Source organism: Apiospora kogelbergensis (assembly GCF_038363985.1).
Source record: "Apiospora kogelbergensis strain CBS 113332 chromosome Unknown utg000001l_segment0_segment0, whole genome shotgun sequence".
Taxonomy (NCBI): Eukaryota; Fungi; Ascomycota; class Sordariomycetes; order Amphisphaeriales; family Apiosporaceae; genus Apiospora; species Apiospora kogelbergensis.
The window spans coordinates 4,970,965-4,993,968 of record NW_027117418.1 but is presented as its reverse complement, the minus strand read 5'-3'; the positions used below and the strand labels follow the sequence as shown (position 1 = coordinate 4,993,968).

Sequence of the window (23,004 nt, the reverse complement as noted above, 5' to 3'; positions counted from 1 at the left end):
TCTACGGACCCTGTAGGCGTTGTGGATGCCGATGGCTTTTTATATGCTACAGAACCAGAGGCCTGTCCCAAGTCGTCGCCCCCCGGAGTGCCAGTAGACTTTGATGGTGTAGACAGATACTATTTGCTTCGACCAATCATAGGGAGTGGGATGGGAGTCGTTGAGAGTTTCTTAGCCTTCTCAGCCGACTGAGCTGCCTCCTTCTTGCTCTTGGACTTTTGCGACGTGCTTGGAGCCTTGGAAGGAGTGCTAGTCGGGAGGGTTGCCGAGGACGACGGGACGGGGATCGGAGTGGACTTCGGAGCCTTATCTGCCTTGGCCTTGGCCTTGGCGGCAGTCTTTGCGCGCTTGACATCCTTCTCATCCTCGCTGCTATCCTCGCTGCTCGAAGTGCTCTCACTGCTGTCATCCTTGGCGGGTTGCTTACGTTTACTACCAACGGTTGCCGCAGCTGACTTGGTATTTTTGCCCTTGGTTGATGAAGCTGGCTTAGGAGGGGGGCATCGGCCATGTCCACATCCGAATCACTATCCGACGAAGAGCTGTCCGAGGTCCGCGACTGCTTGGCCGAAGTAGGTTTGACCTGTGCCTGTGCCGAGGCAGTGGCTGTGGGCGTAGGAACACCAATGGGCAGGAATCGAGGCCGGAGGTTCGGGGGCTGCTCTCTGGCGGGTCTCGATTTCCGCACGTACTCTTCGGTAGCCGTCGCGCTGACACTGCTGTCGCCGCCGAACTCTGCAATACGACGGAGATGGACAATTGAGTCAATGCCGTGCTTAGCTGCAAAATGATGTTAGATACCGATAATGGCTGTGTTTCATCATGCATATTGTAACTTACGTTTCTTGTACTGGTCGCCTCCCCTAGACGGGATCACCAGTTGGATCTGTGTGTTGGTGGTATACGGCTCAAGATCGATACCATAGGCATCACCAGCGTGCTGAAGCAGGGGGCCGCCCGACTGTGCTTTGCTTAGGTCGATTTCCATGTCCTTCAAAACAGTGATGGGCAACGAAGCAGGTGCAGTGAAGTACCAGACTTGTTTTCCCTCAAGGTTACTCTTGCTCAAAAAATCCACAAGTTCTTTATCGGGATTTTCAGACGAAGCCTTGCGGAGCATGAAATCAGAGCTATTAAGCCATGTAGGTCGGCCACTAGACGGGATCATTAGCTGGCACTTTGGAAGGTAGTAGGTTCTGTAGGTGTGCTTACACTTCGTTCTGCGACGGCATTTCAGTGTCAGCTTGAGCCGCTTTCTTTTGCGCCACGGAATTATCCAAACCCATAGCATCGGCGTCTTCCTCGTCGTCCGACTCGGAGTCACTGGAGGTATCGTTATTCTTGGCTGCGCTGGCCTTGGATGGTGGCGTAGGTTTTGAGGCCGACTTGGGGGCCGGCTTAGAGGGTGCAGCCTTTAATTTCTGGGCCGCGACTTTGGCGACGGCAGCCTCTTCCTTGTCATCTTCATCCTCGCTGGACTCGTCGCTGGACTCATCGCTAGACTCGTCGCTCGATTCGGCATCTTTCGCGGGGGCCTTTGTCGCGGCTGTCTTGGGCGCGCTCTTGGGGGCCGCCTTTGCGACACTGGTAGTTTTGCTCTTCTCTGCCTCTGATTCGGACTCAGAGTCGGAGCTAGAGTTGGAGCTGGTACCCGAGCTGGTACCCGAACTGGGCTTGTCGTTCTTCTTGGCGGCGACGCCATTGACTTTTGCGTCCTTCTGTGCAGGAGGGGCTTTCTGAAATTTGTTGCGCAGGGCGGCGAGCTTCTTCTCATCATCACTGCCCGAGTCGCTGCTTTCATCTGAAGAGCTGGAGTCGGAGTCCATAGCCTTGCTGGCACTCTTGGGGGCCTGGCCACGCGTGCTCGGGGTGGCAGCTTTGGCTACCTTAGAGCCCTTGATGTCCTTGGCCATCTTGCTCAGAGAGCCGATGGCGCTTTTCGGGGCCATTGTTGATATTGGGGGTTCGAACTGATCTGACCTCGGCGATTGGAGGTATTGTCTGTCAATATTGTTTATTTCCACTCGCACCGTCGCAATGTGATGTGGGGGATGAAGCTTTGCGACGTGAATTTGAGATTCAATCTAGCTCCGCCGAGAAAAAAATTTGGAGGCGCCAATTCGTCGCGTTCACTTTAAGCAAAGCGCGTCTAAAGAGAGAACAATGCAGGCGGGGAAGGTCCACTGCTCCACCGTGCAGTGAGTGCAGGTAAACGGTAGGCGGTACAAGGTGGTAGGCAGGCTTAGAGATGACGAAACTTCACACACGACCGACTTCACCAGGAAGCTACGAGTCTAGAGCCTCTGGAAAGTAAGACCGTTTGGTGTCTCCTTCTGGGGGTTGGGAAACGTCGCTTGGTTCAAGCACATTCTCAACTGCGCTGGGAAACTTCATTGGGCTATCCGAAGTTGCAGGCGAGAGAATATCATGCCCCACCACTACTCATGGTTGGTCGCCTAAAAATTAGCTGTCTTCAAAAATCCCACTGTATGAATAGCACTGGAATCACCCATCAACCCGTTGGAAAACCTTCAATTATGGCTACAAACAAAAGGCGTAAGCTGGAAACTGCAAAACCACCCGCTCTAAGTGCTGTCGCAAGACTGAGGCAAGCGAGATCTGCTGCCGCCGCCACTGCCGCCGCCGCCGCCGCCGCCGCAGCAGTCGAAGCTCCTGATATAGCTTCTACCCCCTACTGAGATCGAGGAGGAGAATAATTCCCCGTCTTCCCCTCAGCCAAAGACTCCAAAGCCTCTACAGAGAACGGAGTCTACCGAGCCGCCTCAGGCCTCTGCGGTTCGCCTCTCCAATTTCCAACCAACCAAGACTAACCTGAAGAAAAAGAATGATGGGAAGCTTCATCTGCGATTGTCTGGAGGGGACGTAAGTATTCTGATCCCGTCTGTAAGTCCGTACTAAGCTGATCAACTTAGCGTCTTGTTGTACTTGGTAACTATGGTCTCCGAGTTATCTCTGGCGAAGTCACCCTCAACGGTGCTCTGTTGAAAGCCGCCGACAAGACTCACTGGGTTTCCGCTCCACAGTGCTACGCATTGCCCGTTCTGCGGTGCAGCGATGAGGCCGCAATCGAGCTGGCTCCTCACCCGGCTGCTGAGAGTCTTGAGAGCTTGGACACGCTATCTCCCCTCTTCCGACGCCTTTGGAACGACGAAGACGTAGCAAACACAAATGGGAAGACCAGACAGCCAAAGTCAACATTTGAACTTGTATGTTTATCCGAAGCTATTGGAGACGAAACTGAGTTCTAAGCTAAATGACAACAGATCTTCACATCAGCCTATGGGCCTAAAAAGCTGCATTGTTTGACCTTGTATCGCCCCCAGAATGGAATCGCAAGATCGACGAGCTGGTGGCAGCATCACGGTCAAAGCAAGTGTCTGTCATGGTCACTGGCCCCAAGTCCTCGGGGAAATCAACATTCGGAAGACTATTGACGAATAACCTCATCACCTACTACTCTGCTGCGTCTAAGAGACGACACACTAGCGGTGTTGCTGTGTTGGACCTAGATCCAGGTCAACCTGAGTACTGCATCGCCGGTCAGATTGGCCTTGTACACGTTACTGAGCCGTTACTTGGACCGGCTTTCTGTCGACCCCTTCCTGGATCCGGCATCGACATCATACGCTCGCATACGCTTGCTTCGATGTCTCCAGACGCAGATACAGATCTTTACACAGCAGTTGCAATTGATCTCATCAATCATTATCGAAACCGCCTGGGAGGTTGTCCGCTTATTATCAATATGTCTGGTTATGTTCAAGGCGCGGGGCTCGATATCATCACGTCCCTCATTGGTGCATTGAAGCCGACTGATCTGGTATACATGGCGTCTGATCCTATCGACGTTGTAAGAAGCCTTCAGGAGAGCATGCAGCAAGGCTCATTTGCGGAGCTCCCCTCGCAAACAACACATAACAACTCGAGGACTGCCGCACAGCTACGTACTATGCAGACCATGTCGTACTTCCATGCCGAACGAAGACAAGACATTGCACCAAACTTTCACTTCGAATGGAACCCTAGCCCCTTAACGATGACTGCCCCGTGGATAGTTAAATACTCTGGTCCAACCCGGGGTATTTTGGGGATCATGTGCTACGGGACCCAGTGGCCGGACTGGCTGTTAGCAGATGCTATCAATGGCACAGTCGTGGCGGTTGTTGAAATCGAAAGCCCACTGGCATTTCAATACGGTCATTCCGGGGATGCAATGGACTTGGATTCGTCGCACGATTCCCAACCGCCCTCCAGCAGCATTGGCCCTCTTACCGTGACAACCCCTGAACGACTCCCGTATATCAACACGGAGACCAAGTTAGATCCCAAGTATTCGCAGACTATTGGTCTTGCCTTAATCCGTGGCATTGATGTTGCCGCGGACGCTCTTCAGATCCTCACACCTATTCCAAAATCAAAGATTGAAGAGGTCACTGAGAGGAGTGGTCAGATTGTGCTTGTCAGTGGCAAATTTGATACCCCTAAGTGGTCGTACACAGAGGACTTGTACTACCGTTCCCATAACGAAACCACCACGGACGATAATGGGGAGGATATAGTGAAGGAGGATATCGCAGAGCTCGACCACTATGGCGAAGAAGCGCAGCAGGGCGACGTGAACCTTGGACCGACATCTACACCATATATCGAAGAGCTCCGGGGAAACGAGAAGAGAGGTGCCGCTTCCAAGGTATGGAAGGTACGAAGAGACCTTGGTCGTACCGGGGGAGGTGATGAGTAATATCAGGCGTGTAGATTTTATGGTAAGAAGCGCGTAGGGGTCGTTCTTCTGTTGATACATGCCATCTAGATCACATGTATACGCACTGCACGGGACCCCACACGCCGATCTGCATGCAGTTCGACGTTGGCCGTGATACAACTATCCCTCCTGCCCTTTGATCCAATAGTGCTGTGTGATTCTGGGCGAATAGCAATATTCCCAACTCTCCGAAATCCAGAGTAGACTCTCGTCATCTGATTATCTCATTGATATATAAGCCATCTCCACTGTACGGCCTGTAGTTGGCAATCAAGACACCTGCAAAGTCCCATCATCGTCAACTGTATACCCCGCCCTTTCTCGCCGGATGTGACGCTTGGCCCCGCCGCTATATCCACGTCGTCTTCAATTCCCCGCCTTAGTCATGCTTTCTCATTACCGACCCTCACCTTACCTAACCCTTGGCCTGCTCTGGAAGTCTGGAAACTCACCCAGCTCCTTCAGACCCAAGGCCAAGGCTGTTCGGTAGAACTTGACTGGTGTACTCTGACTCGCAACGGGCCCATATACTATGGATTACCGAACATAATCCCGTGTCTCTCGCTCTCGGATGTACTGCTGTACGCGGCATCCGGTGTGAAGCCCCTCCGCACTGTCAACTCCCTGGCTGGCCAGTTTTGTGATGATGATTCAGCGTTGGAAACCCGCTTGCCTTTGAAACTTCTCTATGTGTACTCAATATCGAGACCTCTCCTTTGGAATTATCACATTCAAACCCGTTCTTTTCATCTCATTTGTCCTATACCTTTGTGTGAAATTCATTGTCGTACGCACCATCACTAACATCAATACCATCCGAGAAACAAGTAACCTTACCGCGTTGGCATCATATGAGTGATCACAAGATGGCGCCGGATTCAACTTCAGAGGTTGATGTTCTCATCATAGGTGCCGGTCCGGCCGGAATGATGACGGCGCTGTGGATGTCCCGCCTTGGTATTAAGACTCGTATCGTAGACAAAAGGACAGACAAGGTATTCTCGGGCCAGGCAGATGGGTTAGTGACTCTCAAATCCCACCTTGAGTAACGAATAATGCGCTGTATCTCATCCAATAACTAACGTCCCCCCAGATTCCAAGCGCGTACTCTAGAGATACTGGACAGCTTCGGCATAGGAGAACGTGTCTGGAAAGAATCAAATCACATGATCGGTATAGCATCCACTCGGCACCTCTCTCTCTTACCAAGAATCACATTGACTGACATACCCCCTTGTCTAGAGGTTTCCTTTTGGAACCCCGACTCCAACGGGGCCATCAAGCGTTATCAACGAGCCCCCAACAACATCGGCGGCTTATCGCGCTTTACCGAATCTGTCCTCCATCAGGGACGCATGGAGGCCTTTTTCCTGGACGCCATCGCGGCGTCGTATCCCCACCCAGCCGACCCGTCCGGCTCACCGCTCAAAGTGGAGCGCATGGTTCTTCCGACGTCCTTGGACGTCGATGAGGCGGCCGCCGAGGATGAGGACGCCTATCCGGTGACCGTCACGCTGCGGCACCTGACCGAGGAAGAGGCCACGCCGACACAGAAGCTGAGCAACCTGAGCGACGGGCTGTTCCGGAGCAACCTCGCTGACGACGACGTCGGCTCCATGCTGGCGCAGAGCAAGGGCCGGGTTGACGTCCGCGAGGAAACCGTCAGGGCAAAGTACGTTGTCGGTTGCGATGGCGCACACAGCTGGACGCGGAAAGCGCTGGGTCCCAAGTATGAGATGGAGGGAGAAATGACCGATTTTGTCTGGGGCGTCATGGATATTGTGCCCATTACCGATTTTCGTACGTTTCTCTCTACCTGGGCTCTCGATCCTGTTGATTTCCGGGGGTAGAACTCGGTTTTCTTTGCCCGAGAATGAAAGGCTAACTTGAAGACAGCTGACGTCCGAACACGATGCATGATCCACAGCGCTTCCAACGGCAGTCTCATGATTATTCCTCGCGAGAACAAACTCGTTCGACTGTATATCCAACTCACCGAAGTCTCGGCGGGTGGCGGTAGAGTCGATCGTAGCAAGATCACCCATGAGATGATCTTCAAGGCTGCCCAGAAGATCATCAGCCCTTACAAGCTGGATTATCACTATTGTGACTGGTGGACGGCTTACCAGATTGGTCAACGGGTCGGAAATCACTTCACCAAATGCGATAGAGTCTTTTTGGCGGGAGGTAAGTTGCAGTGTGTTGTCTTTGGCACCAGAGCCATCGACTTGAACTTAAGTTCTTGATACTGACTTTGAACAGATGCGGTTCACACACATTCTCCAAAGGCCGGCCAAGGTATGAACGTCAGCATGTCGGATGCGTACAACCTGGGATGGAAGATCGGGCTGGTAGCAAAAAAGATCATGCCGCGCAAAATCCTGTCGACCTATGAGTTGGAGCGTAAACAGATTGCAAACGAGCTGATTGAATTCGATCATAAGTTCTCGCGGCTTTTCTCAGGCCGACCGCAGAAAGACATTCTGGATGAGACAGGTGTCTCCATGGACGATTTCAGCAAAGCTTTCAATATGAGCCACATGGTATGTCAGCTCCCTCTCAAAGCAACAGTCAATCCCCTTGGCTCTAGAAGATGCTAATACTCGATGGTGCAGTTCACAAGCGGTTTAGGCGTCAACTACAGCCCCTCGGCTCTTGTCTCCAAGCCCCCGGAGAAGGCGCTTTTGCTTGAAAGCGACAAGGAGGTGCAGAACGAGGGGACACCGGCGGCGCAGAGCAAGCTATCGGCCGCGACCAATTGCAAACCCGGCATGCGCTTCCCATCTTATCAGGTCATGGAACAGTGCGACGCGCGGCCTTGGACGCTGCACCACAAGATGCCGTCGGACGGCCGGTTCCGGCTCTGGGTGTTCGGTGGCGACATCTCGCAGGCGGCGGCGCGCGAGCGGGTCAACGCGCTGGGAGCGCGGTTGGAGAAGGGGATCCTGGCGCGGGCGCCGCGCATCGAGCTGGGCGCGGCGGCGAACCCGTTTGCTGGCACCGCGCGCTTCCGGCTGGACCGGCCGCCCAGCGTCGTCGACGTGATGCTGGTGCACACAGCGCCCCGGCACGAGGTCGAGCTGCTCCGCGACCTGCACGAGGTCTACCACCCGTTCGACGCCAAGCTGGGCTGGGACTACGACAAGGTCTTTGCCGACGGCGAGAGCTACAACGAGGGCCACGGCCGCGCCTACGAAGGGTACGGCGTCGACGCCGAGAAGGGCGCGCTGGTCGTGGTGCGGCCCGACGGTTATGTCGGCTTGGTCACGGAGCTGGGCGAAGAGAACTGGGGCGAGGTCGAAACGTGGTTTGAGGGGGTCTTGAGGATGGCTTAGCACACATAGAATACTATCGTATCGTCCTCCCCGGGCTACCGCATCTCGTGCCGACCATCCTTGCGAGAGGGTGCACCTCGCCAGCCAGGCGTCCAGGCGTCCACTGGCAACTGGTTTCCCCACGTCACCTAATGCTCGGTCCCTAGCCCCTACCCCTACCCCTACCCCAACCCCAACCCCAACCCCGCATGCCGAATTAAGGCACCAATGGCCGCGCTTTGCGGGGGGCGCTGAAGGGAGCCAATCCCCGAGATGGGGTCTGGGGTCACCTTGGGGTTCGCTTCCACTATAATTTCCCAAGTCCAGCAGACTGATCACCAAGACCCCAGGCCAATACTTAGCATTTAGCCTAAAGGCCAATGTTCTTGGTAATGGAGCTGGCGCGACACGACCTGGTATTGGCATCATGAGGTGACCCCCGTTACGAGCTGATGGGCCCGATGTCTGTCACCGCTCCGAATTGATTTAAGACCGGCCGCGCGCCATGGCTGTCGTACAGAAGCGACTCTTCGTACGCCTCTTGTCATTGGGCTCCCCATCAAGCATCATGCGGCCTGTCCTTCTCCTCCTGGCCTCTCTCGGTCTCGCAGCCGCAGAGAATGGCATTGACGCATGGCTACGCTACGCCGCTTTGCCGTGCGACGTTCGAAAATCCGCGTCGGTCCCTGCGCGTATCGTAGCTCTCAATGGCACACAAACGAGCCCTGTCTACACCGCTGGGCAAGAGCTGCACAAAGGCATTCAAGGTATTCTTCACAAGGACCTTCCTGTTACAAACACTTCGGTCAACGGTTCCAGCATAACCATTGGGACCGTCAATGCCTTTGCCTCGACCGGTCACGTCTTCCCAGAGCTTGATCTTAAGGGTGACGGCTTCTGGCTGAGTATCAAGAACGACTCCGTCCAGATTGTGGGCCAGAATGAACGCGGTGCGCTGTACGGCACTTTCCAGTATCTATCTATGCTGGCCCAGGGGAACTTCACAGAGATTACTTACGAATCGAACCCCAGCGCCCCAATCCGATGGGTGAACCAATGGGACAACATGGACGATACCGGAACACATGGCAGCATTGAGCGAGGTTACGCGGGACCGTCCATCTTCTTCGCCGAGGGCCTTATAGTCGAGGATCTGACGCGTGTGTCGCAGTACGCTCGGCTCATGGCGTCCATTGGATTGAATGGCATCATCGTCAACAACGTCAACGCCAATGTCAACCTGCTCAACTCGACTAATATGGCCGGCCTGGGCCGCATCGCCGACGCCATGAGGCCATGGGGTGTCCGAATGGGCATTTCTCTGAACTTTGATTCCCCGCGCACCCTCGGCAAGCTCACGACCGCCGACCCCTGGATCAAGGTGTGATCGAGTGGTGGGATGACATTGCCACCAAGTTGCATGGCCACGTCCCAGATTTCGCAGGCGTCCTTGTCAAGGCCAACTCGGAATCCCAACCCGGGCCCCTGACCTACAACCGCACACTTGCTGACGGGGCCAATCTGTTTGCGCGCGCGATAAAGCCCCATGGCGACGCCATCGTCATGTTCCGTGCCTTTGTCTACGATAACACAATCAACGAGACAAACTGGAAGGCGGATCGCGCAAACGCCGCCGTTGATTTCTTCCGGGATCTGGATGGGAAATTCGACGACAATGTCATTGTCCAGATCAAATATGGCCCAATCGATTTCCAAGTTCGCGAGCCCGTCTCGCCCCTGTTTGCCCACCTTGAGCAAACAGGCACGGTTATAGAGCTCCAGGTTACGCAGGAATACCTCGGCCAACAATGCCATCTGGTCTATCTTCCGCCATTGTGGAAGACTATTTTGAACTTCGACATGAAGGTCGACGGCCAGCCCTCTCTGGTCCGGGATATCGTTTCTGGCGAGCGGTTCAACCAAAAGCTTGCAGGGTATGCTGCGGTGGTCAACGTTGGTACGGATAAGTCCTGGCTTGGTAGTCACTTGGCCATGTCTAACTTCTATGCTTACGGCCGTCTGGCATGGAACCCGACATCTGACGACGTGGCTATTTTGGAAGACTGGACGCGTCTCACCTTTGGGTCTGACCGGACCATCATTGACACCATCACAAAGATGTCGATGGAGTCGTGGCCCGCCCACGAGAACTACACTGGCAACTTAGGCATCCAATCGCTAACGGACATTACTGGGCCTCATTACGGGCCCAAGCCTCAGTCCCAAGACGGCAACGGTTGGGGACAATGGACGCGCGCGGACGCCAAGTCGATCGGCATGGATCGCACCGTCTGGAATGGGACGGGCTATTCGGGCCAATACCCCCTGAGGTTGCGTCCATGTTCGAGAATATCGAGAGCACGCCCGACGATCTGCTGCTTTGGTTCCACCATGTGCCGTACACCCAGCAACTTAAATCGGGCAAGACGGTCATCCAGCACTTCTATGACGCACATTACGACGGCGCAGCGGTGGCACAAACCTTCCCAGAGCAGTGGAAGGCCGTGAAGGGGCTGGTCGACGCCGAGCGCTACGACGAGGTCGCGTTTCGACTTGAGTACCAGGCTGGCCATGCACTGGTCTGGCGCGATGCAATCAACGACTTCTACTTCAATATGTCCAGCATCAAAGATGAGCAGGGTCGCGTTGGGAACCACCCTTGGCGGATTGAGGCCGAGGACATGACACTAGACGGCTACACCATCATCCGGGTAGACCCCTTCGAGACGGCGTCGGGGTTCCATGCGATCCGGACTACTTCAAACACAACAGCAGGTACCGCGACGGCGAAGCTGGACGAGCGCTTTGAGGCCGGTACGTACGACATCGCAGTCAACTACTTTGACGTGAAGGGCGGCCGTGCCAGCTACGAGCTCTTCCTCAACGGCAAATCGCTGGGGACCTGGCTCGGGAACCACGAGGATAAGTTGGGATATACGGCATCGCCGTACCCAGATGGCCACTCGGCAACCCGCATTTACTTCAGGGGCGTGGATGCGGCCAAGGGCGATGTCTTGAAGATTGTGGGACAGCCGGACGGCGGCGAGCAAGCGCCTCTGGATTATGTCTCGGTGCTGCCTTCTGGCACCATAGATTGATAGAAGTATGAAACCGATAATACTGATTATATTCATTCGTGTGACCGAAGTCGTCGCATAATGCATAGTTACGTGTGTTTCATCATATTTGTCTCATAAAAGAAGCCGATGCGAAATCAGAAGTACCTCCTATATAGGACCTATATAGGAAGACGGAGGTGACTGTGCCTTTTGGAGCAGCCGACGGCACCTGGTGCAGCTGAGGGGAAACGGCATGTCGCGATCCAATTAGTCAAGACAATCAACATACTTGACGCCCATCAGAACCCAACCGAAGTCATGGGAACTATCTCCTCGCCATCAACTAACCGTCTTTTTCTCATCGCTGTCAATCATTTCATCGTGTCCGCGTCCATACTTATCATCACAATGGCCACTGTCGTTAAGCCGCCGTTCCTTCCGAACATTTTGATTGCCGCGATAAAGTCTTGCAGCCCTCACTCTTCACCCCTTATCAAGCCGCAACCCGTCTCCATTGACCATGCGTAAACAGCAAAAGTTTGCTGAGGCCATTACAAAAGCAAACACCACTCCCCCGAAATGTTTGAGCCCTATGGGAACTACCACTGTAGTTTCTCCTTTCCTTCCATCTCATCACCATCAGCGCGCCATGATGCGTGTGACTTGAGTTCAGCCAGCAAGCCGCGTACAGCAACTCTTACTTGTCTCCCATTAGCCCTCATCAGCGGCATTGCCAAGATCTAAATATTCGTCACCTCCTCGATCCGCCGTCTGTTAGCGATGCTCTTTGACTAGGACGAAGGGTTCTGCCTAAATAGACAGTTACACTTAATGCGACCGATGAGCGCTACTGGTTTGGCCCGCGCCTTGCGTCGAGCCCGGCTGTGTCCTCATCACATCGTCAACCCGGTGCAGTAGAGCCGAGTGATCACGGCTATGGTCAAGGGTAGCGCCAGTCAGCCCGGAACCGACCAAACGATCAATAGGTGACACGGGTCCTTGCAAGAGAGGACCTAATCGACGTTGCCCTGCCGAAGCATCTTCTCGAGCCCGACCGCTACCGCCTCCAGCACTACGGATGCGTCAGTCATGCGCAGATGCAGTCGTTACGACGTAACCTAAGATGAGCCGACCGACACACCTCGACGACCCCTGACATGCGTCGGTCGATACCGGCATCAGTAACACCTATAGCGAGGCGTAGCGCTGTTTACTATACGGGCAGCAACCTATCGTTGCTTGCTGGTTGTGGGCGGCGATGAAGTAGGTGCTGAGCTGCTGCTGCGTCGCAGTGAGTCTCCGGGCCCTGTCGACATGTACTGAACGTTTTCTGGACTTGGGTTTGGCTAGGTAGGTAAATGGGAGCGTAGTAGTTGTCAGGCGCCGTGAGGACTCTCGGGACTTGGATGGGCTTGGGAAATGCTGGTGTAAAGCAAGTGGTCTAAGTAACGAGGCATGTGGCAGCTTAAGGCCTTCTTCAACGTGTTGCACTCATCCAACTCGGCCGCGAAGTGGGCAAGTGCAGGAGACGGAGGTAAGGGTAGGCTGATGTATAAGTGTGTGTGTACTGAGATGATTGTAGCCATCCCAGGCAGGGCACAGTGTACCCAGGTACATTTCCGTCGCCCTTCCCGTGCTTGTCAGTCTGGATTTCAGTCAGCCTTTTCGCGTGCGAGGAAGGGAAAGTGCTTTCATGTGAGTCTACCATTGGGGGTCAGACTGATCGAACCCGGGGGAGGCATGCCAAAGTAGCAGGCCAGATCCCAGGCTTCTTCACTGGATATTAGTACCTGCCCCAGGCTGCCGGAGTGATGGCCTTCCAGGGTGTGCGCATAGTAAGGAGGCTTGGGTGAGATGGAATGCCAAGAGTTGGTAACTTAAGTCCCAACACACCCGGTACGACTTGCTTTGCTGACAGCCACACGAGAGTGACGTCGATGTGTTCTCCTACCATGCACCCCTAACAATCCTCCCGTCCAGTGGCTGACTCCCCCGAATCAGCGGCCAGTTGATTCGGTAAACGCGCGGATCTCTTGAATGCTTGCGCGCCTGTAGCGTCAATATCACATGGCAGATGGCAGCTGAGGCTCGAAGCACTCAGCAACGTTACATGATGTCGCCGTGCCTTGCCCGGGCTACACGCCGCGTCATCAGGTTTGATGTAGATTCGCGCGACAGTCGAGCCCAATCGAACCGACAGATTCATCATCTGGGTTACTCGATGTAACGTAGGGCATGTCGAGATGCGCTAGTATCTTGGTTCTGTAGGGCTGAAGCAATAGATCTATTCTAAGATTGTCTCGTTTTCCGAGACAGATCTAGATGCATCAGCCGAGCCTTTCAGCTACTCGTGCTGAATGACGCGTATGTCGGCAGGCGCCTTGCGAAATAGCTATCAACTCAACGATGAGTTACCGGTGTTCCTCACCCTATCATTTCTAATTCTGACATGCATGCAGTCATCCCCTTTTCGAGAAGGAGCAACGACGAGTTGTCCGCCGAGGCATGCACCAACTCCTCCCCCCAAGCTCCTACCTTGCTCTTAAGCCTGTGCCTTGGAGTAGAAACTCAGCGCTGTGAAAACAGCCAGGACCACCGTGGCGATGGCTGAGAGGGTTCCCAGACTCGCCATAATGCGGAACCGGCGGCGCTCGGCGTGGCGCTGCTTAGTAGCATCTGTATCATCCTCGCGTGCTACTATCGACGGCGCCAAAAGGCCTTTGCTGATGCTCGCGCGACTGCATGCGCTGTTGTGTCGGCTACGATTCAGTCCATACCAATCAGTGGTGCTGTATCCCAGGCGAGGATATCACTCCAAGAGGGGGTCTCGGGGGCAGCGTTGACAGGCTGCTTACATACCCGCTGCTGTTGTAGCCATCCAGTGTGCTGCCACTGTATCCCTGTAGTTCTCTATTCCCCAGACGGTCCATGACTACTACCATGGCCACAGCCGGCCGTGCTCTGCCACTCTCACTCCCTTCCATAATGAGTGGTCCGAGCCCTTCTACTCCTGTTATCGCATTCCTGCATAGGCTGTAGCTCCGAGCTGCGAGGTCTGTCGCTGACTCCAGGGCCGCTGGTGGCGGGGTCGTCGGCCATGGGACCGACTGTTCTGGCTGCTGCTGTTGATGAGATGGCTGTCGTTGGTAGTTCACATTCTGGAAATTGGGACGATATGCTTGGTACTGAGCCTGTTTTTGCTGTCGCCGATCGTAGACAGATTGTTGTGGGTGATACTCCAGGTCGTGCTCCAAGGTTGGATGACGACGTTGGTTCCTGCGGCATGGGGTGGGGACGTGACGCCGCGGCGTTCCTCGTCATCGCGGACTGTTGCTGGTGTTCACTACTACTACTCTGGTTGTGACTCTGTAGTGGATAACTCCAGATGTTGTCACAAGGCGGCGACCAGACCTGGTTCTCGACGGCTATCGTAGCCGCCCGTCGGGGTCTCCGCGTATACGAGCCAGCCCATGCTGCGATCGAAGAATCAGTATAAGCAGGGGAAGAAGCATAATCAAGCATCGAAGCCTTCCAGGCTTCGCTTCTGTCGCGCGGCGGGAGAGGCAGTGACATTCCTGGGTCGTCTAGGCTTAGGTTTCAGCTTCAGGAGAGTGATGGCTCGCCGCGCCTGAGACTGATGCATAGCCGCGGCGACTGATTCCAAGGATGTGTTCTCTGCTGACTTCTGCTTGGATCTTCTTTGATGTTTCTTTTTCGGAGGCGTGTGGGATTTCTTCTCTTTCTTCTTGGCTCTGCTATCCTTTCCTTGTGGACAACGCTGTCCAAACAACGGCGAAGCTGGAGAGAACCAAGACCCCTGGGCCCTTGGGTCGCCAGCAACTTAATGGATGCATTTCAGAAATCTTTGGCCTCCTGAAGGACCATCGCGGAGGCTGGGGGAAAGCCTACCTCCCCCAGCTATCGTGTACAGATCGTGCCAAAGCAGTGTCAGATCGACGAGGTCATTAAGGACTTCACGGGCGATCACTGCCGGATGAGATGCCAAGTCAGCCCAGTAGACGGGCCGAATGGGATATCTCTGGGTGTTTATAGCAAATGACCATGTATATAAGACAGTCGCGCTCATGCCAGGGCGCGGCTGTCAACTAGGTGAAACAGCAACAAGCACTCGATTGCATCATTAATGAATTCCAAAGCACTTCACGAGGGCTACTTCTCATGCCTGCGAGGTTCAACGCTTATATCGATTAAATCTTGGAAATCCAGAGATTGGCGCAGACCACCCAATCCTGCTCTGTTCAGCAACTCATACCCCATGGCCCTGGGAAGATTCAATATCAAATGACGACTTGTATTGTATGTATCCATGTGCCACAACGCCTGCGGTATCTCTTCGCGATGCTGCCCAAACCATTGCCCGTACGCCACGCCATGTCATGCCCACCGCGCGCTCCAAAGCCCCAAAACGTCTTCTATTGATCGTGGTCCAGTTATGCATGACTCTAATACATATTTGATTGATATATATATATGGCTGACAGCAAGTGTCTTTTGGTGTCTACGCCCTTCGACTAGTCTAGTCAAAGCAGGATTGCTCATCTAGAGTCCGCACTCTCTCGCAGTTTCTTCGACATGAACTCAACGAGGAAAGGACTGGGTCGTTTAGGGCCTCTTTCGCGTGATGCACCAGAAACCACATCATCGTTCCCGTCAACACTAGTAGCCGGCGTGAGATCGAGCATCTCTCTTGGCGTGTCTCTGAAGACTCTATCTTCATCGGACGACTCAGTGGTCAGATCTGCTGCGAGCTCCAATCCTTCGTACGACGCAATCGTCATCTCGTTTGGTGTAGAGAGCCCATGTGCCTCAACGGACACCATCCCTTGACTGGTTTGGTCCACGCTGCTTTCATGCAGAGACTGTCGTTGTTGTTGTAGACCCGCATCATCATCCCAAAGAGTACCATGCCAAGCCTCGCGAAATGCCAGGCCAAGTGCTAGGGCAACATGCCGGTCGACACTGTTGCCCACAGTATGCCATTGCTTGGATGGCTTGCCAAGAACCACTTCGTGATCGAGGAAGCCTTGAGCTCGTCTGATCTCCATAATCGAGAGAGGGCGGGTCTCATCCCAATGATTGACTCTCCCAATCTTGGAATCCGTCAACGAACACTTTGTTGTGACCGTCGGGAACAGAAGGTTTGGATACACTCGGCCCCAGCCTTGTGAGCCTGGTCCGTTTCTCATATCACTCTTCCCCGTCTTCGATCTAAACACTTGACGGTCGATATCCAACCTGTTCCCATGAATTGACCGTCCCTCGCTATTGTAGAACAGTCTTCGGTAATTCATTCCCCATGGCCGGGTAGGGACGAGCTGTAGTTGCTCTCTTAGATTGGATGTGAACCCAAATATTCTATGATCTGGCCATCCCACGCAGTAATCGGCCGAACCATCGTATATACCCGGCAAATCTTGAACAGCCTCCTGTGCGCTGACGTACTTCAATGGCGTAGGTCCGAAATAGCGCTCACCAAAAGGCAACCCGTTGGACATCTTGCCGAAGCTCCTCTGCTTGGTGCCAGGAGGGTGGGAGTGTGACGGGTAAGGCGGTTTGGGTGACCGCAGCCCCGGTGCCGTGAAGAGCAGGAACAATCGAGTGCGGCTTTGTGGGGAGCCGAAAGACCAAGCTTCCAGCGGAAGGATTTGGACCTGGTATCCGAGGCCGACGATAGCGCAGATGATCTGTGAGAAGAAGCAGCTTTCCTTTTTGCTTTCTGGCTGCACGATAGAAGCAACGTTCTCGAGCACTCCATAATACGGGCGGTAAAGATCAATATAGGAGGCAAACGAGGCGACGAGCGACTGGTTTTTTCGTTGCTGTGGCGTGCTCTTGTCGTTTGTTAGCACCGAGAAGCCTTGGCAAGGGGAGCCGCCCGAGATAAAGTGTACATCCCCGGGTTGCGGTGCGTCCTTTGCCCCGGTGATTGCTCCATGGAGTAGATCATCCACCGAGCCTAGGTAGTGCCTGCAGCCAGATCTCGCGTTTGCCATATACGTGTGAATAGCCAGCGGGGATAAGTCATTGGCCCATTTCATCTCGATCCCGTTGCCATCTTCAAGCCCGCGGCCAAAATTGCCGCCGCCACAGAATAGATCTAACCCGCGGAGCTTGGGTAACTTGGTCGCATGGCCGGGTAGGAATCCTTGACGCATCGTTGAAGCATCGCCATGAGCTAGCGGTATGTAAAAGGCCCCGCCATCTTCGTCGTTGGATTGCTTGTGAGTGATGAAGAAGGCGTCCCCTGTGCCATTGCGATCGTATGGCGCGGTAATCTCTTCATCCAGCCTATCCAACTGCTCGTGGTAACGGAATACACGTACTAGGCATCGTCGGGCAACTGCATCTAGCTTCATCTCGACTAGCTGATCGGTGTATACCAATTCGTTTGGGCGAGATTTCCATGCTGTTTGATCCACCTCTTTCCTCCTCAAAAGTCGGCGTAGCCGCACCATTCGTCGCTTACTTCGCTCGAAAATTGCATCAACCTCGAATGCTTGCAGATATTCGTGCCCGACGTGAGCAAGCACAGTATCTCCTGGACGATAAGCGGCCAGATCTGGTTGTCTCTCTTTTTTGTTATGCTCGCAGTGCAGATGTTGTTGGTTGAGCGACACCCACCTCTTCTCACCCGCAAGGTAAGTTTGCCGAACAAACAAGTCGGAATCGGCAGGCGTGCCAAACCATTTGATGTCATGTTTGGCAATTATATCTTTCGCGTCAACTTTCCCCAAGCCCTCACAGTTGCACAGGTCAGATAGGAACAACTCGTTGCTATAAGGATACTTCATCGCCGCGCAAGGAGTGTCTCTTGGATGGTATAGCCAGATCACGTCGAATGATCTGGTTTTCCTAGACTCATGGACTTTTTGCACGACGCCGTACCAATTGTAGTCTTGCTCTGGGCAATCCGACTTTTCGATTCTCCATTTGGTGTCGGTTTCTACTCCGTCAGGAGGCGTCGAGATAACATCTCCAGGCTGGATCGAATGAGCGAGTCGTTCGATATCGAATTTCTCAACGGCGTGGCCATCCCCAGAGAAGCGGCCTTTGCTATCTTCCCAGTACTGAGATGTTCCTTCTGTCATTGCGTTCTGGCGATCTTGAACCACATTGGCTAGGGCTTTTGGTTCGAGCACGTCACCAAACGGCATATGCTTGAATATTTCGTACATATAGGGAGTGACAATAGTCTTAGAAACCTTCGCTGCCTGTAGACTCTGTCGCTTTGTGTGATTTTTGGATGTCGAGGGTTTGCCATGGATTTTATCTTCGCCTTCTTCGTCTTCATCCCAGGCCTGACCCGCAGGCGCTAGATTCGGCTTGTAGAATTCCCCACTGATCTCCTTCCAGAAATGATGAATGGGTGTGCCTGGCCGCTCATCGCCTGCCCCAACGGCTTCTTTCCAAATGAAGTCCACATTGGCGACTAATGCAGTGCGGAAGTCGTCACTGCCGTGTGCTGCAGCCCATGCCCGAAACGCATCCGACTCCCCATGTCTGCGACACAGGAAGATCTTGAAGCGTGACTCAAAGTCTCCTAGCATGGCTTTCCGGCCATTGGAACGTAGGTGGGCACAATATGTGATGACGTGATGGGCTAAATCCGCGACCCAGAGGAAAGGTGCATGGAATCTCTCATACTCGGGTGATGGGGCACCGAGTTTGTAGTATATTTCGCTCTTCTTATTATGGTCTGAGCGAATCCAGACTCTCTGGACCGTGGCATCCTCCTCATCGTAGGCCTCGATAGGCAGTTCTCGGAAAGGCACCTGTTGGACGTAGAAGCTCAGTGTGGTACCCAAGACCGGGTTCGTTGCGCTCAGGACGCCATCGAAGTAGAACGTGTCGGATGCGACCCGGGTGCATAACTGTTGAAGCGGTCGCAGTTCTAAAGGGTAATGTAAAGAGTTGACATAAACCGTGAAATCTGAGAGCTCGAACTCGACGTACTCAGACCCTTCTTGGACCCCAGTCTCCGCCAAGACTTCCAGCAGCGCAATAACGGCTTGCCCTTCTCTCCTCTTCGGAGCTGGGGGGACAAATCCTTGGTATTGCGATTTCGGGTTGCTTAGAGTCGAGTTCGGAAGTTCGACCACGACGTTCCTGGATAAAGGGCTCGGGTCTGGCTCACTTGTGACTGTCGCTTCGTCGCTGCAAGACCACAACTCACCATCATCATCAGCACCGTCGACAACAGACTTGGGCCATGGCGCGGGACTGTTCGGAATGGCTCCCAAGTCGGACACGACCGTAGAATTGAACCATGCCAAATAGTCATGGGCCTGGTCTGCAACGGTTCCTCCGGCAGAAGTGACCTCGCGCAGACCACCGAGGCCAAACTCCATGCCCTCCGAAACTTGCTGGGTCCATCGCGCCGTCCACTGGTCGTCCCATTCGACATCGCTTAGAACGGCACCGTAGTCTGGCCGAGGAACATGTAGATGGTCGCGCATGTTCTGTCTACCAACCAAAGCCCCTCGCGTATCATAATGCTACCATGCTGCCCTAAGATGTGTGTTGCCAAGATCAAACCATATGCCCCATATCCAATAATGAGCGATGTCCAGTATGGCTGCGTGGCGGGTGGCCGGCTAGAAGGAAGTCGTTTCAAGTTGCATGCAGCTGCCAACCGAACCGAACGCATCGGTCGAAGCGCGCAACCGCGTTCCTGGCGATGGGGATTGGGGCCCGGGGAGAATAGGGAGGGTCCAAAGAACGAGAGGCCACAATTTGCATGCACCAATGAGAGCAACCGCGTACCTGAACGGCCTGGATAGGGCGATAGGGCGGTGGGGCCTCCCGAGCTGCCTACACTTTACTAGTTGCATACCTTCGGCATGGAATGGGCTGTGCCGTCGTTCGCAGAACAACAAAGGATGAACAATCATCCTGTGTTTGTTTCTATTATTCACATGCTGCTTTGTGCACCGGCAATCCCACTAGCTATCTCCTGGTCGGCTATTTCGATGCCGTCTATCCCATTGACTTCCTCGTATACTCTTTGTGACACCCCTGAAGTATCCGACTCGATGTAGTCCTGTATTTCCTCCTCTGTTGGCCATCGCCAATGTGTGTCCTCTATAATCGACTCCAATTTGGCGCGTTGCTCTTCGCGCAGCATTGGCCCCGTGAAGGCCTCAAACGCACAGAGCGTCTTGGCTAACATGGCTTGGCCTCGACCAATCCTCTCTGCTTCGCTATCAAAGTAGTTCTTGTGTCGGAGAATCCAATGCATCAGGTTGATCCTGCCGTCCAAATCGCCCAATATCGCAAGTGTGCGCATGTAAGTGTGCAAATGGACCGGGCCGACCGACTGCGCTCGCTTGTAATCATTTTGGGACACGTGGGAGCTGAAGGTTTTGAATATGGCAGTCACCCTACCATGGGCCTTCTCCACGAGATCGTCGTACATGGACAGGCTCTCGGGGTACTGCAACATCAAGACCTTCTGCAATGCCCGACACATGTAGATGAGTATCTCGGTGTCGGGGCCTATTGCCCGTTCAGCCAGCTCATGAACATCAAGGAGTAGATGCAAAGCCTCCCTCGCATTGGCCAGCTCACTGCCACCGAGCACAACGACATACGGTCGCGCCAGTGATCTACATACCACTTGCCATACCGGTCGGAATGTTGCCCACTCCGAAGTATTGGGTCGGAGACGCGTTTTCACGAGCTCGATGGCGCGGCGAACAGGCTGCAGCTCCCCGTACGCCCGGTTCCGCCGATACTGCCGGTTTGTGCGATTCGGCTGTAGACGACAAAGCAGCTGCACATAGCTACTAAAGACGAGCAAAGGGATGCGCCTCAATATGCCATAGTCGAGACGTCTGTTTCCCACCTCAAGCTGCCTTACTGCCTCCACGTCGAGAGGGCTGTCGCGAAGATACTCCAGCCCTCGCTCCACAGTGCTTGCATTGGAAACAAGATACTGCAAGCAGCTCCCGCTTGGTCTGATGTTGTGGTTCATCATCCGATTGTACAGCTCATCAACACTGGGCGGGGTCAACCTGGCGAGCTCATACTCACTGAAGTTGGCCTCATGAACAGGGAAGACCTCTCTTGCATCTCCCGCGTAGCTCTGGGGGCTAGGTTCATCCCTTGCCCTCGAAGGTTGAAGCTTCAGGAACATCTCAGTGTAGATTTGGAGGGTAGGCTCTGTATCGGTGAAGGTGTTGAATTGTCGCCACGCCTCCTGAGCATTGCGAGTAGACCGTATCTTCATGGCCCACATGGTATAAAAGTTTTGGCGACTGTCGTCGTCCTTCCACTCCTTTGGAGGCTGGCTGCGAGTCTGCACAGTAGGCGAACCTAGCGTCATGCCCCCCAGAGCTCCTAAAGCCCGGTCATAATCATCTTCCGAGTAACCAGCCTCTGTCATAAGAGACCCGGCTTTTACACTACGCGATTGGGTATTCAGATGCGTCCACTTGGTATCATGACCGTCGAAATCTTGACGATACGGAGGCCACGATTTGCTGTACCTCATGGCTACCCAGATTTCAGCTGGAGATTTCTTTAGACCGACCATCACTTTTCGTATCGCACTGTAACTTGATTTTTCGATAACCAGAGGGCGGGCCATTGTATCTGACATATGGAGCAGAAGGCGTTGCGCGTTCCAGTTGAACTCCCTATCATGTAGTGGCTGCATGGGAGCAGGTCGGCTAAACAGGTCAAGGGCAGAGTTGAAAACAAAGCATCGTTTTTGATAGCCATTACGCCCAGGATTATCCTGTCCATCCTGAGTGCCCTGTGTATCCTCGCTGAAGGGAGCCTCCAAGGGTATGCTCTGAATATACCAACGCGTAAGATCACCGAGGTCTTCGATAGTGCTGGGAGATAGCCTCTGTGCATGTCTTATAAGCCGCTCGAGCAACCGGACAAACTCTTTGGATCTGAGCTTCGTCGAAGGAGTCACATCTTGAGCAAAGGAGGTATGGGCTTGCTGAATATAACCAACTATCGCTCGAAGCGACTCGGGCTTTCGAATGCGTTGGTCACTGTGTAAGAGCAACCCTAAAAGAAACTCCGGTCTTGGCGAATTCGAGGAAACAAAGCGTCCGATTCTGGCATCTGCGGTATCGGCCGACAAAATCCAAACAAGATGGTCGAGCTTCTCCTCGTCCCATCCTTGCGCCGCGAGGCTGTTCAATCGATCTTGCCATGCTTTGGGATCAATCCCATCTATGATGGCTCGAAGGCCCTCGCACTGGGACAACCCCTTGCCACTTGTTGCCGCGTCGTTTTCTTCCCTTTCTTCTTCTGCGAGCTGCTTCCGCATCAATTTCTGGAGCGTTATAACCGGCAAGCGTTCGTTTTTCATCCGTGCCATTGCCCTGAATAGGTAGCCGTATCGCTTCCGCTGCTCGGGGTCGTTGCGTTGGAGCCATAAGCCTAGCACGCGATTCGAGGACTGGGTCAGGAAAGGACTCCGATGCCGCCGGGTCGTCGTCAACCGCGACAGCGCTTGTGCTTGGGTTTGGGCCCCTTGAACACCCAACAAACTCCTCCCATGGGAGGCCAGCTTTCCCTGGGCGGCCATATCCTGATGCTGCTATTTCAGCGGCGGCATGGTTGTAAGGGGTTAAGAAAAAGAAGTCGTCGTATTCAAAACGTGTTGGGCTAGAAACACCGACCGCATCAGTAGAATAATGGGGGAGGGGGGTTCTCGGTATTCGTACTGCACCGCAAACGAATCGCAATGACGCATTATCGATAAACTTTTCAGCGGGGCCCCTTCTTGGAAATCGGCATTTTTGGGGGTCCTGGTGGTTAGAGTTCTACTTCTTCTACCTGTGCACTAACCAAGGTTGAATGTTCA

The 23,004-nt window shown here is 53.9% G+C and overlaps 8 protein-coding genes across 8 annotated transcripts; 4 read left to right on the top strand and 4 right to left on the bottom strand.

Annotated features, from left to right (window-relative positions):
- Positions 1 to 119: 119 nt before the first annotated feature.
- On the bottom strand, positions 120 to 1,949 carry PG998_001592 (uncharacterized protein; the record flags this gene model as incomplete). Its single annotated transcript, XM_066868410.1, is given in 4 exon segments — positions 120 to 410; positions 428 to 780; positions 841 to 1,130; positions 1,213 to 1,949. 4 exon segments carry the CDS (start codon positions 1,947 to 1,949, stop codon positions 120 to 122), a joined length of 1,671 nt encoding a protein of 556 aa, XP_066736825.1.
- Positions 1,950 to 2,444: 495 nt separating this feature from the next.
- On the top strand, positions 2,445 to 4,762 carry PG998_001591 (protein GRC3; the record flags this gene model as incomplete). Its single annotated transcript, XM_066868409.1, has 4 exons — positions 2,445 to 2,447; positions 2,683 to 2,883; positions 2,934 to 3,227; positions 3,359 to 4,762. The coding sequence occupies 4 exons, from the start codon at positions 2,445 to 2,447 to the stop codon at positions 4,760 to 4,762; spliced, it is 1,902 nt and encodes a 633-aa protein (XP_066736824.1).
- An 887-nt stretch (positions 4,763 to 5,649) lies between these two features.
- On the top strand, positions 5,650 to 8,118 carry PG998_001590 (phenol 2-monooxygenase; the record flags this gene model as incomplete). The annotated part of the gene is made up of 6 exons (XM_066868408.1): positions 5,650 to 5,801; positions 5,877 to 5,956; positions 6,026 to 6,583; positions 6,680 to 6,970; positions 7,046 to 7,326; positions 7,399 to 8,118. The coding sequence occupies 6 exons, from the start codon at positions 5,650 to 5,652 to the stop codon at positions 8,116 to 8,118; spliced, it is 2,082 nt and encodes a 693-aa protein (XP_066736823.1).
- Positions 8,119 to 8,602: 484 nt separating this feature from the next.
- Positions 8,603 to 11,195, top strand: PG998_001589 (alpha-glucuronidase A; the record flags this gene model as incomplete). Its single annotated transcript, XM_066868407.1, is given in 3 exon segments — positions 8,603 to 9,478; positions 9,490 to 10,386; positions 10,428 to 11,195. 3 exon segments carry the CDS (start codon positions 8,603 to 8,605, stop codon positions 11,193 to 11,195), a joined length of 2,541 nt encoding a protein of 846 aa, XP_066736822.1.
- A 2,503-nt stretch (positions 11,196 to 13,698) lies between these two features.
- On the bottom strand, positions 13,699 to 14,098 carry PG998_001588 (uncharacterized protein; the record flags this gene model as incomplete). Its single annotated transcript, XM_066868406.1, has 2 exons — positions 13,699 to 13,903; positions 14,016 to 14,098. The coding sequence occupies 2 exons, from the start codon at positions 14,096 to 14,098 to the stop codon at positions 13,699 to 13,701; spliced, it is 288 nt and encodes a 95-aa protein (XP_066736821.1).
- Positions 14,099 to 14,253: 155 nt separating this feature from the next.
- Positions 14,254 to 14,652, top strand: PG998_001587 (uncharacterized protein; the record flags this gene model as incomplete). Its single annotated transcript, XM_066868405.1, has 2 exons — positions 14,254 to 14,472; positions 14,542 to 14,652. The coding sequence occupies 2 exons, from the start codon at positions 14,254 to 14,256 to the stop codon at positions 14,650 to 14,652; spliced, it is 330 nt and encodes a 109-aa protein (XP_066736820.1).
- Positions 14,653 to 15,712: 1,060 nt separating this feature from the next.
- On the bottom strand, positions 15,713 to 19,633 carry PG998_001586 (S-adenosyl-L-methionine-dependent methyltransferase; the record flags this gene model as incomplete). The annotated part of the gene is made up of 1 exon (XM_066868404.1): positions 15,713 to 19,633. The coding sequence occupies one exon, from the start codon at positions 19,631 to 19,633 to the stop codon at positions 15,713 to 15,715; it is 3,921 nt and encodes a 1,306-aa protein (XP_066736819.1).
- A 455-nt stretch (positions 19,634 to 20,088) lies between these two features.
- Positions 20,089 to 22,725, bottom strand: PG998_001585 (uncharacterized protein; the record flags this gene model as incomplete). The annotated part of the gene is made up of 1 exon (XM_066868403.1): positions 20,089 to 22,725. One exon carries the CDS (start codon positions 22,723 to 22,725, stop codon positions 20,089 to 20,091), a length of 2,637 nt encoding a protein of 878 aa, XP_066736818.1.
- Positions 22,726 to 23,004: the final 279 nt, after the last annotated feature.